Here is a 15747-nt window from a genome sequence, read left to right as displayed (position 1 = left end):
GTACTAATTCCACCATCTCAAGTTCATTTTCAGAAGAGCCAGCAACAATGTCCCACTGCATCCCCGGTAGATTAAAATCACCCATAACTACCACATCATTTTTATTGCTCATAATCCTAATATCACTGTATAACAATCTGCTTTCCTCAGCAGCTACATTGGGTGCTCTGTAACAAACACCGACAATTAGGCTATTTGAGTTTGTAGCATCTAATTTTACCCATACAGCTTCCGTAATTTTACTTATATCAGTAAGCTCCCTTGCCTGCAAGATTTCCTTTACATATACTGCAACACCACCTCCCTTCTTACCTATACGGTCTTTACGGAACAATGTGTAACCATCCACATTATATTCTTGTCCATCCTTATCACTTAACCACGTTTCAGTTATTGCTATAATATCATAAGAGTCCGATGAGATAAGAGCCTCTAAATCATGAATTTTATTCCTAATACTCCTGGCGTTTAAATACAGACAACAAAGGGTAGGCTTATTACAGTGCCTACTTATAATATGATTTATTTGGGCTTTCCGTTTCCCCCCAGTTACATACTTAACTAACCTCCCTGCCCCCCCAGTCCCTAGTTTAAACATTCCTCAACTACTCTACAAATACACCTTCCCAGTACACTGGTTCCCCTCCGGTTCAGATGCAACCCATCCGGCTTGAACAGGTCCCACCTGTTCCAGAAGGTCCTCCAGTGCCCCATAAACCTAAACCCCTCTTTCCTACACCATCCTTTTAGCCACGCATTTAATCTCCTTATCTCAGCTAACTTAGCCTCACTTGCGCGTGGCACGGGGAGTATTTCGGAAAATACCACCATGGACGTTCTGCTTCTAAGCTTATTGGCGACTTCTATAAATTTATCCTGCAGAACAGCCCTTCTACCCTTGCCTATGTCGTTGGTGCCAACATGCACCACGACAACTGGATCCACCCCAGCTGGGGCCAAAAGCTTGTCCACACGATCTGGAAGGTCTCCTACCTGGGCACCAGGCAGGCAAGACACCGTACGGGACCCTCTATCACGCGTGCACACATAACTGTCTACTCCCCTAATAATTGAATCCCCCACTACCACAACCTCCCTCTTTCTGGGGGGAGGGGGCTCCTCAGTGCCCAAGGGCCCACCTGCTTCCCCAGTCCCTTCCGGCTCTAAAGCTGGAAGCACCTGAAACCTGTTAGACACAGACACCTCAGGTGATGCCACCTCTGTAACGTGTGTACGCCTTTTCCTGCGTCTACGACCTACGGTCACCCAGCTCTCTCGACCTCTCTGCTCTTCATTCTCCCTCCCCCCCGTTAGTGGCGTACACACCGTCTCCCTAAACGGCGTATCAACTAGCTCATCTAACTCACTGTTGCATTGGATGCGAGCCAGTTGCTCCTCAAGGTCGCGAACCTTGACCATGAGTGAGTCCACTAGCTTACATCGCTCGCAGATGAAGTCCGACTGGACACTAACGTCCAGAAGGGCAAACATCTTGCAAACGCAACACTGAGCCGGCCCCATAATTAACTAACTCACTATGACCCCGTACTCCCAGCCCAGTAAATTTATATAGTGTATTTAACTATAAAGATTAATTTGCGTAACAATAAATGCAGTAACGTGCGGAGTACACTAAAATAAGTTATTACTTGTGTTAAAACGGAACTTAATTATTATTTTATTTAAAATTTTAAACCTGATAAACTTACTACTACTTACCAGAAGAACTTCTGCCTGAACCAAGTATGAACTAAAAACAAGGCGAAATCGAAGTTGCTCTTGGGAGGTCGAAAAACCACAAAAACCCCCTCACAGCAGGCTACTGCCGGAGCGGGAAAAAAGTGGAAAATGTCCTCCCGGCCCCGACTGGCGACCGAGCAAAGCTCAGGAGCAACTGTCCTTTTCCGACGCTTGGTAGCGATACCGACGTTAGATATTATTAGTTATAATCGCCCCGCGGGTGTTTGCTACGGAGTTTAAACGCGGACAGAAAAACGCCGCTCACGCGACACCCGCAGCTCTCTGTCGGTAATAATCGCGCTGTTGATTAACAGACAGGACAGACAAGCACTCACGCTGACCGAAATAAGAACAATAAATAGAAATAAACAGCCACCCACGTAAACAGGTAAAGCACACAAACACTCAAAACACTCCAAAAAACAATCCCAAACAATCGCTGCAGCTCAACACCACTCTCTCGCAGCAATCCCCTTAATTGTAAGTGAACGAAGATAAAGACCATTTAAACTGAGGTATCTTAAATCCGACAAGCTGTCCGACTAAGCAAAAAAACTTTTTGATATGGGTCCATGGTATTGCACTTCTGTGGCAGATGGAATGCATTCGATTCGTGTTCAAGATGTTCAATACACATGTTAAGTGCATATACTGTATATTCCCTTTTTTCTTAAGTCTATTCGCTCATGCAAAATGAAATGTGATTAATATAGATTAAAAATTAATGATATTTAATCGTGATTAATCGAAATTAATCCACAGTAACCCTGTGATTAATCCGATTAAAAATTTTAATCGTTTGACAGCACTACTGTTAACACATTTAAAAGTAGTTATGAACGTAGAATATTTATTGTACAAATCTGCAATTATAGAAAAAATATGAAAACATTTAAAGTAACTCTCCTGGTTTTATCTTGTATTAAAAACACAGGTTGGTTTTGTAAACTGTAGGTAAGGAGAAAACAAGACACAGAACCAAAAGCTACAAAACTAATACAATTAGACTACTGTCATAACTCCATCTAAATTTCCATCTAAAGGCAGGGTCCTGCACGGGTTCGGGTACCCGACGGGTTGAAAACGGGTGAAAGATATTCTACTGTGTCAGATACAGGTTCGGGTTGGGTCAGACGCAGGAGAGCACGGGTCTATTAAATTGCGGTTTCCAAAACATCATGTGCCAACAAAAAATACCCTAGGGCTATATTTTAGTGACACAGAAAAAATCCCTGCATTCAAGATGATAAATGTAAAATCCATATCAGTTTATGCCTGCACGTGCATTCCCGGAAATCTCTCCCACTTTCATTTTCAAAAAATGCATGTGATCTGCAGCTGTTTGAAATGGATGCTGATGAGTTGAAAAGAAAACTAGCAAGTAGAGAGTTTAAAGTTGTGGCCAATCAAGTCCGATGTGTGGGAAAATTATCTGGGAGTTCTCAGATAATGAAAACAACTCTTTTGAAGTCTTGTCTTGGTGGAGAGAGCATGATCCGTTTGTTTCCCAATATTGCTTGTATTGCAAGATGTACTCTCCTTACCCCAGCATCCAGCGCCGCAAGTGAGCAAGACTTCTCATTCGCCGGATATCTCATCCAGGAGCAAAGGAGTCAGCTGAGGCCATCAACTGTGGACGATGTCCTTTTTTACACAGCAATATAAAGCACCACACCAAATACTAGTCTATGCCTTCGCGTAGGAATTCCAATCGGGTAATCAAAGGAAAATGAACAGTGCACGTAGGTAAGCCTATAAAACCTAATAAAATGCAGGGTAGCCTAATGTACATTTTATATAATTTTAGTTTTATTAACACATTTGATTGTAAGCTGGTAAGGCTATGTGTGGGCTTGGCAATATCAAACATTATTTGAGTTTGGAGGTAGACTACTACCGTTTGTTTTGCTTATTATTAGGCTGTTATTAAGCAACATTTTCATTTGGCTATGCCATCAACTGATGTTGCACATGTCACTGGTCGTTTTGTGGCAATAATTTTATAGCAGGTCGGATTGGGTGCAGAATTTTATTTTATTTCTGTCGGATAAGGGTTCGGATACGGGTTTAAGTATGACGGGTACTGGTGGGTGCGGTTTGTCAAAATCAGACTCGTGCAGGACTCTGCTGCTAGATGCAGCAATAATCATATAAATAATTTTTATATAAAATCATATAAATAAATATAAATAAAATGTAAATAATTTATATGCGACTTGATTACGTCATTTTTGCGAGGAGGGCGAGGAGCGGAAATTTCTGCGGTAGGGCGGTATAATCAAAATCTCTCCCGTTGGCCAAAATTTATACTGTTTATACCACACAGTACTAAGAAACAGTAACAAAGGAGTCCAGTCTTTGTCTCAGCTCACTGGATAGCCTGCATTAGAGATGGGCGATCCACATTTTTTTCAGTTCCAATCCGATTCCGATACACAACTGCTGATACTGACATAGATTCTGATACAAGAGCTCTTTTTACTTTGTTATATTTTATATATAATTTTTTTTAAGCTAGTAAATACAGATGGAAAAAAATGTATGACAAAAAATACTTAATTAGGCTACTACAAACATACATAACGTACTGTTCCACCTCGTTTGTTTTAAGTGTTTTTGAGGCATTTGCAGTTCAATATGAATATCTTCAAAGCAAGTATACACAAGTGGCGAATGCTTAAAATTTTAACACAGTTTTTCTCCCATTGCCGTCAGCGCAGTTACACTTTTGTTGCGATGGCAGCCACTCTTGTATCACAAGCTGCAGAGAGTTCGCAAAACAGTCCAATTAAGTTAGCGACTCCCAAATCATCCATTGCTTTGTTTTGTCTCACAGATGCATGCACTCTGTTAAATGGGATTGTCCATAAAACACTATTCCCACCTCAAAACTTTATTTTACATAGATTGCAAATCGCTGTGCTACTGGTTTCTGTTAAAAGCGTAAAATACACCCAGATCATCACGTTCTCATACTGCGAAGGGAATGCGCATGACATCACAGCAGGCGGAAGTCACTGTACACTCACTAAGTAGCAAAAAAGACTGAGGGGCAGCGATAGCATTCGATTTGAATGCTGCAAAAAACATGTAAAATGGGAAAGAGCTGTCGTGCGATTGATTGCCAAAAACTAAATAAGTAAGTATAGGACGTGGATTGGTCACGCATGGCCGATAACCGATCCGTCAAATAGGTCTGGATCGGCGCCAATACCGATCCGAGTATCGGTACCGGTGCATCTCTTGCCTGCATGCTCACAGCCATGCAGCAAGACGGGGAGCAACAGGACTCTGAAGACTTTGACCTTCATCCTCTTGCAAACATATCTTGATGCCACACACCCCTTTCCAGCAACCACATGAGCCCCCATGCTCTCCCAATCCATCTGATGAGTTCATAGGAAGAGTCACTAGAGGCATGATTGTCACTGCTGAGGTAAGTGAACCTCTTGATGAGGTTCTCCTTGCAGAAAGACACATTACTGATGACTGTGCCTAAGGAATCATTAAAAGTCTGGATCTTGGTTTTTATCCAGAACATTTGCAATCCCAGACAATCGGACACAGCATCATCGGCAAAGTAAAGATCAGTAAATCTTTCTTTACCAGCAGAAGCCCACGACAGGAGCCCAACACCCAGTCCATGCACGCACTGAACAAAGCAGGAGCAAGAACATAGCCCAGACTCAAATAGGAAGAACATGGAGGTTCTCCGTCCACTCTGCATAGCACTCACAGTACCAATATACATGCAGGCCGTGACATCCAGCAACTTTGGGGGGATTCTGCTAAGTCTCAGGATGTCCCAGAGAGCAACACCATCAACTGAGTCAAACACTTTATGAAAATCAACAAAGGCTGCAAAGAACCTCTTCCGATATTCATGCTTGTGTTCGATGAGAACCCTCAGTGCTAGGATGCAGTTGATGATAGACTTCTTAGGCGTAAAACTGCTTCCGATTGCTGGTAGGCAAGCAAGTGATCACGGATCCTTTTAAGGATGACCCTAGCAAGGACCTTATCCGGCACTGAGAGCAATGATATCCCCCTATAGTTGTTGCAATCCAGGCGATTACCCATCACTTTCCAGAGAGGGGCTTACAAACCCTGTTTTCTAGTCAGCTGGGATGACACCTGTCTCCCAAATGGAAGAAGAGATTGCCAGCAATGCCAGGAGGACAGCCTTACACCAGCCTGAGTGTCGATTCACCACCCATGCAATCTCTGAGACTGGGTGGTTCACAGCTGATTGGAGGATCAGCCTCCAGAACTGTAGACCCTGAGATGTCCAACATCCTAGCCAGAGGATCAGCTTTAAACAACTGCTCAAAGTAGATGGCTCAGTGGGTCACAACTGCAGTGTCATCCGCAAGGACCATTCCATTACCTGCCCTGACTGCAAATCTCCGAGAGACAGATTCAGATGTGCGTAATGCTTCGATTCCTTTGTAAGCAGGATGTGCGTCACTAGACCACAGATGGTGTGTCACCTGCTCACAGATTCGTCTAACAAACGCCTTCTTATCTGCCCTCAGAGCCCTCACAGGCCACGTCCTCAGTTCCCAGTACAGACTGGAGTTGCCACCTAGTTGTGTGCTGCAACTACTCTCAATAATATCCAGGGTGTCCTGCGAGATGAAACACCTCCTTCTGGAAACACTGGCAACACCAACACAACCCTTGGCAGCTTTCAGGGTCTTATCAAAGAAGGTGTCCCACACCACATTAGTGCTGGCAGTCACACTAAAGTCTGCAAGTTCCTCACACAAACTGCACGCAAACTCATGACAAATAACTTGATCTTGGAGTCTGGCCAAGTCCAGCCTCATTCTCCTAATAGGTGTTAACCTGGATCTAAGCTGAATCTTCAGAGTAGCAACAACAAGTCTGTGATCAAAATTCACAAACTGGGCAGTTCTGTAGACCCTGCAGTTCTGCAGAAGCCTCCAGCATCTGCCCATGAGGATGTGATCAATCTCCTTTGCCGCACCACCAGTATTAGAGTACCAAGTCCAATTATGTGGCTCGGAGCATTGGAACCAAGATCCAGCAACATGCAGCCTCTGACCTTTCGCAAAGTCAAGGAACATGGAGCCACTCTCACCCCTATCACCAGAGCCATGGGTTCCGACACAATCCTTATAGCCAAGGTGTGCCTGAATCTCATAAAATGCTTGTTGCAAGGAGTGACATCAGACACCATCAGGACGAGCCGATCCACTACAACAACAGCTACTCCCTGAATATGTCAGCCATCAGAGTGATCAGACCAAAAGAAGTTGTACTGACCTACAGAGATCTGGCCATTCCCCGGTCTGCGTACCACAGAGTGCTGCCACTGAAATGCAGAGTTTACAAAGCTCCCCCAAAGGCAGAGGAAAATGGTCATCTTGCCGGAGAGACAAGACCTCCCACGCACCTAGCCGGATGGACTGTCTCAAACTGGAACCCAAGTGCCGTCATGCAGCAGGCGACACCTCAGAACTACACCAGCTCCAATTCTCAGCAGGCCTGACCCTATTAGCTCAACCGAAGCTACTCCAACGGAGAAAAGAAGGGTGTCATGCCTGTAGACTGAGCTGTCGTGAAGTGTTTTACGGTGGCTGGAGTGCCAATCCTGCTACCAACCCCCAAAATTTTTCCCTGTAAGTTAGAGGACCGCTGCAAAGCTGGATGCAGTTTAACATTATACTCGATTATACTGATAACTGTGATAATTCTGGTCACTATAATTGCAATATTAAATTTTCTTTCCATTTCATCTCTGAAACAAATAAATACATAAAATCACTTGTTGAACATATCACAATTGACCTGAACTGTTGATACTCACTTCCTGACATGAGGTATATCCCATTAGGGTCCACGGCCAAGCTGGTGACAGCATCTAGGTGTGCTACCATTGCATGAATAACTTTTCCTGTACAGAAAAATGACATTACAAAAACAGTTACTAATCAAGTAAACACAAAGTACAGGAAAAAATTGGGAATTATGATTTCAGCAGCAGACTTCAATTTGATCATAATTGTCAGATGACATGATATGCAAATTTATTTTTTCCATTAGCCACAAATGTGTTATTCAAATTATTCAGCTGTGTGTCTACATGGAAAAAGATTGCAGATGTCGCCTCTGTTTCTGCCATATCTGTTAAAAGGAGGAACAGGGCCTTCTATGGGGCAAGTCAAACAGCCATGGAGATCTGTAATTGCACAGGAAAGGTACTATCAGAACAGGGCATGCTGTTAGCATCTCCGTAATAGCTTAAAAAAAAAAAACTTTACAAAAAACTTCCTATATTTCACCAAATCAGGAATCAAATCCTATCAAAGGGCTCCCTCTGAATATATGAATCCCATACCAGCCTGGGAGGCAGGGAGCTGTCAGCTTGCTGTATCCTGTCACTGTCTGGGATGTAGGCTTTACAAAAATGTGGCATACAAGCAATGCTATATTTGCAGTTTCACCCATAGCTCTGCATGTTGTCAATCAACAGCTAATGTTACTATAGCAATAAAAGAACTCCACTAGTACACGGCTGAAACGTCAGATCAGGTAACACTCATAGGCCCTTGGTCTAGGGCCCACATGTGTGTGTTGAGGTATAATACAGCAATGATGTTATGCATACCTGTCTTATTGTCAAAAAACTTGATGTGTCGATCTTCATGCGCTGTGATGGTTACAGGCAGGGTAGGGTGACTCACAACCTTATTGATGTGGTTGGCGGATGGGAGGGCTGAGAAACATCATGATATAATAGCAACCTTCACAGTAATGCATAATCTGTTTTTATTATTTCAATATAAAAATGTAACAATTTTAAAATCACAAGTAGGGATTACAGTGGTACCTCGGTTCTCAAAATTAATCTGTTCCGGACTCCGGATCGAATCCTAAAAAGTTTGAGTTTTGATCGAATTTTTCCCATAAGAAATAATGGAAAACCAATTAATTGGTTCCCGGCCCCCCAAAATTACACCTAAATATGTTTTTTTTGTTTTTTTTTTAGCATTCAAACACAAAATGAACAAGATAAAACAAGAGCATTTTTTTCTTAATGGCTTCCAAAACAATAAAGATCTTATCCCAACATTACCCCTGTCCTGCCCCGATCGTCCGCTCCTTCTGTGTGTCACGCCCCCTCGTTAACCTCGTGTGGGATCCCCATATGATCAGCTGTTTCTGGTTGTTGTCATTAGTCCTCTGTATTAAGTCCGCGTTTCAGTTTGTTTCCCCAGTCTGGTCATTGGGTGCGTTCGACTAGCTTACAGCGCTGGCTTAAAGCAACGCATTCTGATCCTGACGCAATGCATTACGGTTAGATGCATTGTGACCTCTCACCCGGCTGCACAAACCGGAACCGCCTCCGTGACGATACACCTTTGCCCTTATTGGCTGAAGAGTTTAGTTACACGCATGACATTTGTATCCCAGGCAGTTCCGATGCGTAATCTGCTATTTCTCCCGAATATCACGTAAAGTACACTCTAATAGTACACGTAAGTTAGTGGTTTATTTATTGTTGGTTACTGTAAGTAAGAATTGCATTGTAGTATGAATAATTTTCTGGCGCGAACAGTATTAGCATATGCAAAACCCAGAGTGGACAGGTCAGTATTCACGGTTCGACTTTTGATATTCAGATCGAGTTCTAGGTCAAACTGGTTTGTTCAACTTTCAAGAAATTCGAGTTCTAGTGAGTTCGAGAACCGAGGTACCACTGTATTTAATTTTCAACTAACGGCAGTATTAGCATATGCAAAGCCCAGAGTGGACATTCGTTTCAGCTATTCAAATAAAACTTATTATGCTATTGACATTCTTATCTAGAATACAACAGTAAGAGTTGCATTACTATGCATCACAAGGCGACTTGAAATGTTACTCCTTTATAGATGTGTAGAGAAATACATAGATTTCCTACCAATATTATGAACAATACATTTCAACAATTTCAACGCTGCACATGAACTATGACTATTCGTGGTGTGGATTTTCCAATACATTTCATTTACATATTATTTCATTAGAATTTAACCCACAAATGTTGCATTGTTAACACAATGCTCTACTTGTTGAGGCACAGGACCTATATTTTGCATTTCTCCCATTATATCAAATATAAAACAAACAAAACTCTCAGCTCAAATAATATGATTAATGGTTATTATCAACACATGATATGGACAAGGGCCACATACATAAGCCTTACCACTTTCTATAACAGGATACAAGCTTTGTTAATAATAAGGGGGAAGTAGGCTTTATTTGTTTTCAGAAATTTGACTGTTTAGTTTGGAAGAGAGGTACACTTACTGCTCTCCCCTTGGGCCTTAAACAGCACAACAGACTGGGAGGTCTCAAGATCGTAGATGACAGCGTCGCCTGTGCTAAACGAGGCCATCATATGAGCTGGATCACAGCCATTGAAATCCACCGCAGTAGGAATGCCATGCTCTGAAAAGGATGTAGAGATTTAGACTTCAACCTTTTTCATTGTAAAAAAAGAATTAAAAATATATTACAAAAACTGAACTACGTGGCTCATCATTTCAACAGACAAAAAAAATCTGGAGATTAGTAATATATCAGGGTAAAATAAATTTACCATGCAAAATACTGACGGTGTGATTAAGAAAGCTTTGTTTCAAATTAATTCAAATTATAGACAATACAGTATTCCAATAACTTGAATATATATATGAACATAGTCCATAGGGGATTTTGTATTTTTCCCTGAGCCACAGATCTACATCTACATTACTAAAGGCTGCTTAACATCCACGGAAATGGCCCTGAACTATTCCATTCTGTCAAATGCATTGACAGAAAAATGTTAGTGTGTTTCTTTTCCAAAGTGTCCATTGTATAGTTTCATGTAGACAGTGTTCATCTATGCTCTTAATAATTATCACCCTAACAACTTACAATGCTTCAACTTTTTGGTAAATGAAATGTGTTCGCTGTCCTCATCTTCCCTGCAGTGGAGTCTAGCACTAACCGACATATGAACGTGCACTGCAATGGCATCACAGAATGTGTTATAGTCCAAATGCAGACGGTCTGTTGACTGGGCCATTTCTTGTGAAAAAATCTGCGACATATTTGAAAAATTGCAAGCTCTTATATTGTGTGAAATCAAAGGGAATGAAGTCAGGGGTTTCCAGTCTGTTTTGCAGTTTACAAAAAAAAATCTGGGGACCTACCGTGGTGTATGTCTGTTTTCTAGTAAATGTTATGTAGGCTACTCAGTGGCTCCCAGCCACTACTTACTGCTCAGCAGATACTCGATGACTAAACAGTACTGAAACCACATTTTACTGAAGATAAAGGGAAAAAGAAAGGCAGACAGAACCTCAGGTCACCTGGAACTCCAAGTATAAATCAGGCAGAGAGAAAATTAACCAAGATCCTGCAGCTTCTGACCCACCCTACCTTCGATGACCCACCATGGAAAACCTAGGTCTAAAGTTGTCACCATATAATGCAATGGGTACAGTACCAAGCAAAAGTTTAGACACTCAAAGCCGCCTACAAAGGAGAGTGATAATGGAAGCTATAATTCAAGTGAAAATGGTAGATTACCTAGATGCAAATAACATTATAAAGGATAGCCAACATGGATTTAGGAGAGGTAGATCCTGCTTAACGAATCTACTTGAGTTCTTTGAGGAAGCTACAAGTGAAATTGATCACAAAAAGGCCTATGATGTGATTTACTTAGATTTCCAGAAGGCCTTTGATGTTGTCCCCCACAAACGGCTCTTGCTAAAGCTTAAAGCTGCAGGGATTTTAGGAACTGTGGCAGCTTGGATCAAAAACTGGCTAACTGACAGGAAGTTAGTTATTAGAGGCACAATGTCACAGTGGGCCTCTGTTCATAGTGGGGTACCGCAGGGTTCAATTTTAGGACCACTATTGTTCCTACATTAATGATATTGACACAAATACATACAGTAAACTGGTTAAATTTGCAGACGACACCAAGGTGGGCGGTGTAGCAGATACTAATCTAGCAGCAGAGAGGCTTCAATGGGATCTGGATTTAATTAGCGAATGGGCTGATACTTGGCAGATGAAATTTAACACAGATAAAAGTAAGGTAATCCATGCAGGGAGCAGAAATATAAAGTACAGATATTTTATGGGTTCCACTAAAATAAAGGTAGCTGATTATGAGAAAGATCTCGGTATGTATGTTGATGCTACCATGTCCCACTCTTGCCAGTGTGGGGAAGCAATAAAAAAAGGCGAACAGAATGTTGGGTTATATCTCTAGATGTGTGGAGTTTAAGTCAAGGGAGGTGATATGTGCTTTTTACGTTACTCTTGTCTTTCTTAGCCTCTCTCCCACTGTTGTCTCCCCCTTTGTTCGTGTTTTGTTTTTTTTGTTTTTTCTCCTCTCTCGCCTCCTTTGTAATCTCTCTCCCTACCCCTTTTCTTCACTATCACTCCCTTCCGGACAGCTCGGCAACTGGAATATTTTACATTGTTTAAATACATGTTAAAAATAAAATACAATAAATATAAAAAATAAAAAGAAATTGACCAACATGAAGGGCCTATACAGAGTCTATAGAGCCCCTCATGGCAAAGCAAATATGTCTGACACAGCAGTGCATTCAGACCATTATTCTGCTTGCTAAAGCTGCCGGACAGGACACATTTAAAAAAAAAAAAAAAAAGTCAAGGGAGGTGATGTTACACTTATATAATTCCTTGGTAAGACCCCACCTAGAATACTGTGTGCAGGTTTGGTCACCATACCTCAAGAAGGACATTGCTGCCTTAGAAAAGGTGCAACGAAGAGCTACGAGAATGATTCCTGGTCTTAGAGGAATGTCTTATGAGGAGAGGTTAGCGGAACTGAATCTGTTTAACCTTGAGCAAAGGAGACTAAGGGGGGATATGATTCAGGTCTATAAGATTCTAACGGGTCTGGATGCTGCTCAGCCAAATGACTATTTCAATATTAGTCTAAATACTAGAACTCGTGGCCATAAGTGGAAATTAGCGGGAGAACATTTCAAAACAAATTTGAGGAAGCACTTCTTTACACAGCGTGTAGTTAGAGTAGGGAATAGTCTTCCTGCTAGTGTAGCGGCAGCTAAAACCATGGGTTCCTTTAAATCAGAGCTAGATAAGATTTTAACAACTCTGAGCTATTAGTTAAGTTCTCCCCAAACGAGCTTGATGGGCCGAATGGCCTCCTCTCGTTTGTAAATTTCTTATGTTCTTATAATGAGTAGTAGGGTTGCATCGATACCATTTTTTTCTGACTGAGTATTTACACTTGTGTACTTGCTGATAAAGAGTACTGATACAAGTACTTAAGAGTACTGATATGATATAGTGTTTAGGTACTTAATTATTTATACCATTGAAAAATAATAAGCTAACCTGACATGACCAGACCAATACTCAAATGCGAATTTGTCTGGACCCCATCAGATTACAATCTTCACGGGGCATTACCAATGGGTAAAGTTAAGAGTAGACACGTTAAACTTTTACAAACACCTGTTATACCAGGCTAACAATTACCATCACAGTGCAATGAACTGGAATACAGCTTACTACAATCTAAATATTAACATGAGTATCAAATAAAATTCATAACTGGCCCTTTGTCATCCCTGATCTTAAAATATGCCCAAATTGCCAACATCCTCCGCATATACTCGCCAATGTGCCATTGTCGACATTCTCTTCATTTATCCTTCCCAAATGTTTCCAGTTGACAAATATTTCGCCAAAATCTGATTAGGCAGCAAAACATAAAATAAAAAAGACAAAACGCCACAGCTTTTGAGTTTCAACATAATGTTGTAATTAAGTGGTATTGCTTCTTGGTATCAGAGAATTTATACAAATACAAGTGTATGAGCTCAGTATCGGCGTGAGGCCTCCTCATGAAACTGGCATAGACGAGACAGTAGGGACGGCCAATCCCTGGAGCAAGAGGGGTTAAGGGCCTTACTTAGGGGTCCAGTGATGGGATCACTATGCGGACCATGGGATTTGAACTGGAAACCTTCTGCGTCCCAACCCACAAAGCTGCCTCCCCACAATAAATTATTTTATTTGTTTAATACTTTTTGATCAGTGCATAATTCCATATACGTTATTTTATAGTTCTGATGTCTTCATTCTAAAATGTAAAGACTAGTACAAATAAACCTTTCTATGAGTAAGCATCCAAATTTTTGACTGGTACTGTATATATAATGATAATATATAATGACAAAATAAAGAACAAATAGGGAGAACCACATAATGACCCCCTGTTGCATAAGCTGGATGGATCGATGGAATGAGTGTGTCAATGAGTGAATGAAAAAGAAATATTTGTGCATAAGAAATACATGAGAACAGCAATGAATAAAGGATAACAAGAATAAAGGACCTTTTGGGGAAACCTCACCCCTGTCTAGATTGTAGGTACAGCTGCACGGTGACTTCTCAGCTGGACTCCAAAGCCGCACAGTGCCATCAGCAGAACAGGACAGCAGCCGATTTTTTATGCCACTGTAGGCCAGTCCCCACACTGCATCTGTGTGCCCCCGCAGGGTCCCGGCCAGAACACTGGGGTCTGCAAAGAGACATGGGGGGTGCAGAGATACAGGCTCTAAACCAGGGGTATTCAACAAAAATTTTAAGAGGTCCAGTTAGACAAAAATTCTTGAAGCAAAGGTCCGGAAGATTATAATGTCTAACTATTTAATAGTGTGATATATATTTAAGTAGCCTATTAGTTGCATCAACATTGTATGTAATCAGTACCTGACTGTCAAATCAAATTAATTCAGTATAATTCAAAAACGTTTTGACATTATTTATTGTCACGTGACATACTGTAGAACTTTGGCCAGCTGGCTAGCGTGAGTGTCACGCCAGATACTTGAGATTTGGCAACCCTGAAAACGTACATTTTTTGTTTCACATGAGTTTATTTATATAACAGATAACATTACTTTATACATATGTTAAAATGCAGAAACTTCAACAAACATGAAATCAACAATAAACTACGTCTATTTATCCAACGTGTTATATAATACATATTGTAGGCTACTTGAAAACTTTTCAGCTTTACGATTTCAGGAGAGCGCAGCCACTCTGTTAGGAACATTACGCTTTTTGTTTGCGGGTGTTAGCTTCGCTGCTGCTATTAACACGAAAGGCACATTAGCGCAGACAAAGGGCTGCATACGCCAAACTATAAGTCTTGCTTGGCGGTCAAAGGCATTTGACGTTCATTGGCGTGGGAAACGGCGGTTCTACTGCTAAACCACTACCGAAAAATCTACAAACGCTGCGCCGGTTAAAATAAAAGCGCCCCGTCAGGTTTTAAATAATAACTAAATGTTTTGGCTATCGGTCCGGGTCCGTATGGAACAGCTTCTGGGTCCGAACCCGGACCGCGGTCCGCCTGTTAGTGACCGCTGCTCTAAACCAACAAATATTCTCAATGGCCTCCTCTTACCTTAAATCGCTAGCAAGTTGGTGAATAGCAAAGCCCGCCTTAAAGTCAAAGGGCAAGACCTATCCACATCCTAGTTTCACCTGCAGATCCCACAGCCATGTCAGTTCAACAAATCCTCCTATGGTTAACTTACTTACCATAGGTGTCATAGGGATCCACGTTTGAGCTTGGAATATTCCACCATTGTATAGTTGAATCCAGACCCCCACTGAAGCACTGCTCCCCACTAGATGTTACGGTCAAAGAGAGAACGGGGCCGCTGGAAAGAAGGGATGGGCATGTAGACAGTCATGTTGCTTTATTTGAATTTATATAATACAACGATATAGTGTTTAGGTATAATAATTAAAAGTCAATTAGCATAGCATCATTGAAAACAAAAATGTAATCTTTACTGTGAACCAATCCATAGAGTGAACTTACATGTGTGCTCTGAAAGTATAAATGGGCTCCACATCATAAGAGGCACTTCTACAAATAGAAAACACACTGATTATTCAAAAAGAAATAAAAAA

General features: G+C 41.5%; 1 protein-coding gene across 1 annotated transcript in view; it reads right to left on the bottom strand.

Moving 5' to 3' along the window:
• The window catches only part of strn3 (striatin, calmodulin binding protein 3), a 98032-nt gene that overhangs the window by 12055 nt on the left and 70230 nt on the right, over window positions 1-15747 (bottom strand). Inside the window, exons 10-15 of the mRNA XM_023792171.2 lie at window positions 15656-15703; window positions 15370-15491; window positions 14171-14338; window positions 10063-10203; window positions 8375-8482; window positions 7574-7660 (exon numbers count right to left, since the gene is read on the bottom strand). Coding sequence (XP_023647939.1) covers window positions 7574-7660; window positions 8375-8482; window positions 10063-10203; window positions 14171-14338; window positions 15370-15491; window positions 15656-15703 — 674 coding nt within the window. The remainder of the gene's footprint in view (window positions 1-7573; window positions 7661-8374; window positions 8483-10062; window positions 10204-14170; window positions 14339-15369; window positions 15492-15655; window positions 15704-15747) is intronic.

Source organism: Paramormyrops kingsleyae, chromosome 14 (assembly GCF_048594095.1).
Source record: "Paramormyrops kingsleyae isolate MSU_618 chromosome 14, PKINGS_0.4, whole genome shotgun sequence".
Taxonomy (NCBI): Eukaryota; Metazoa; Chordata; class Actinopteri; order Osteoglossiformes; family Mormyridae; genus Paramormyrops; species Paramormyrops kingsleyae.
This window is presented reverse-complemented; position numbering and strand designations above follow the sequence as displayed.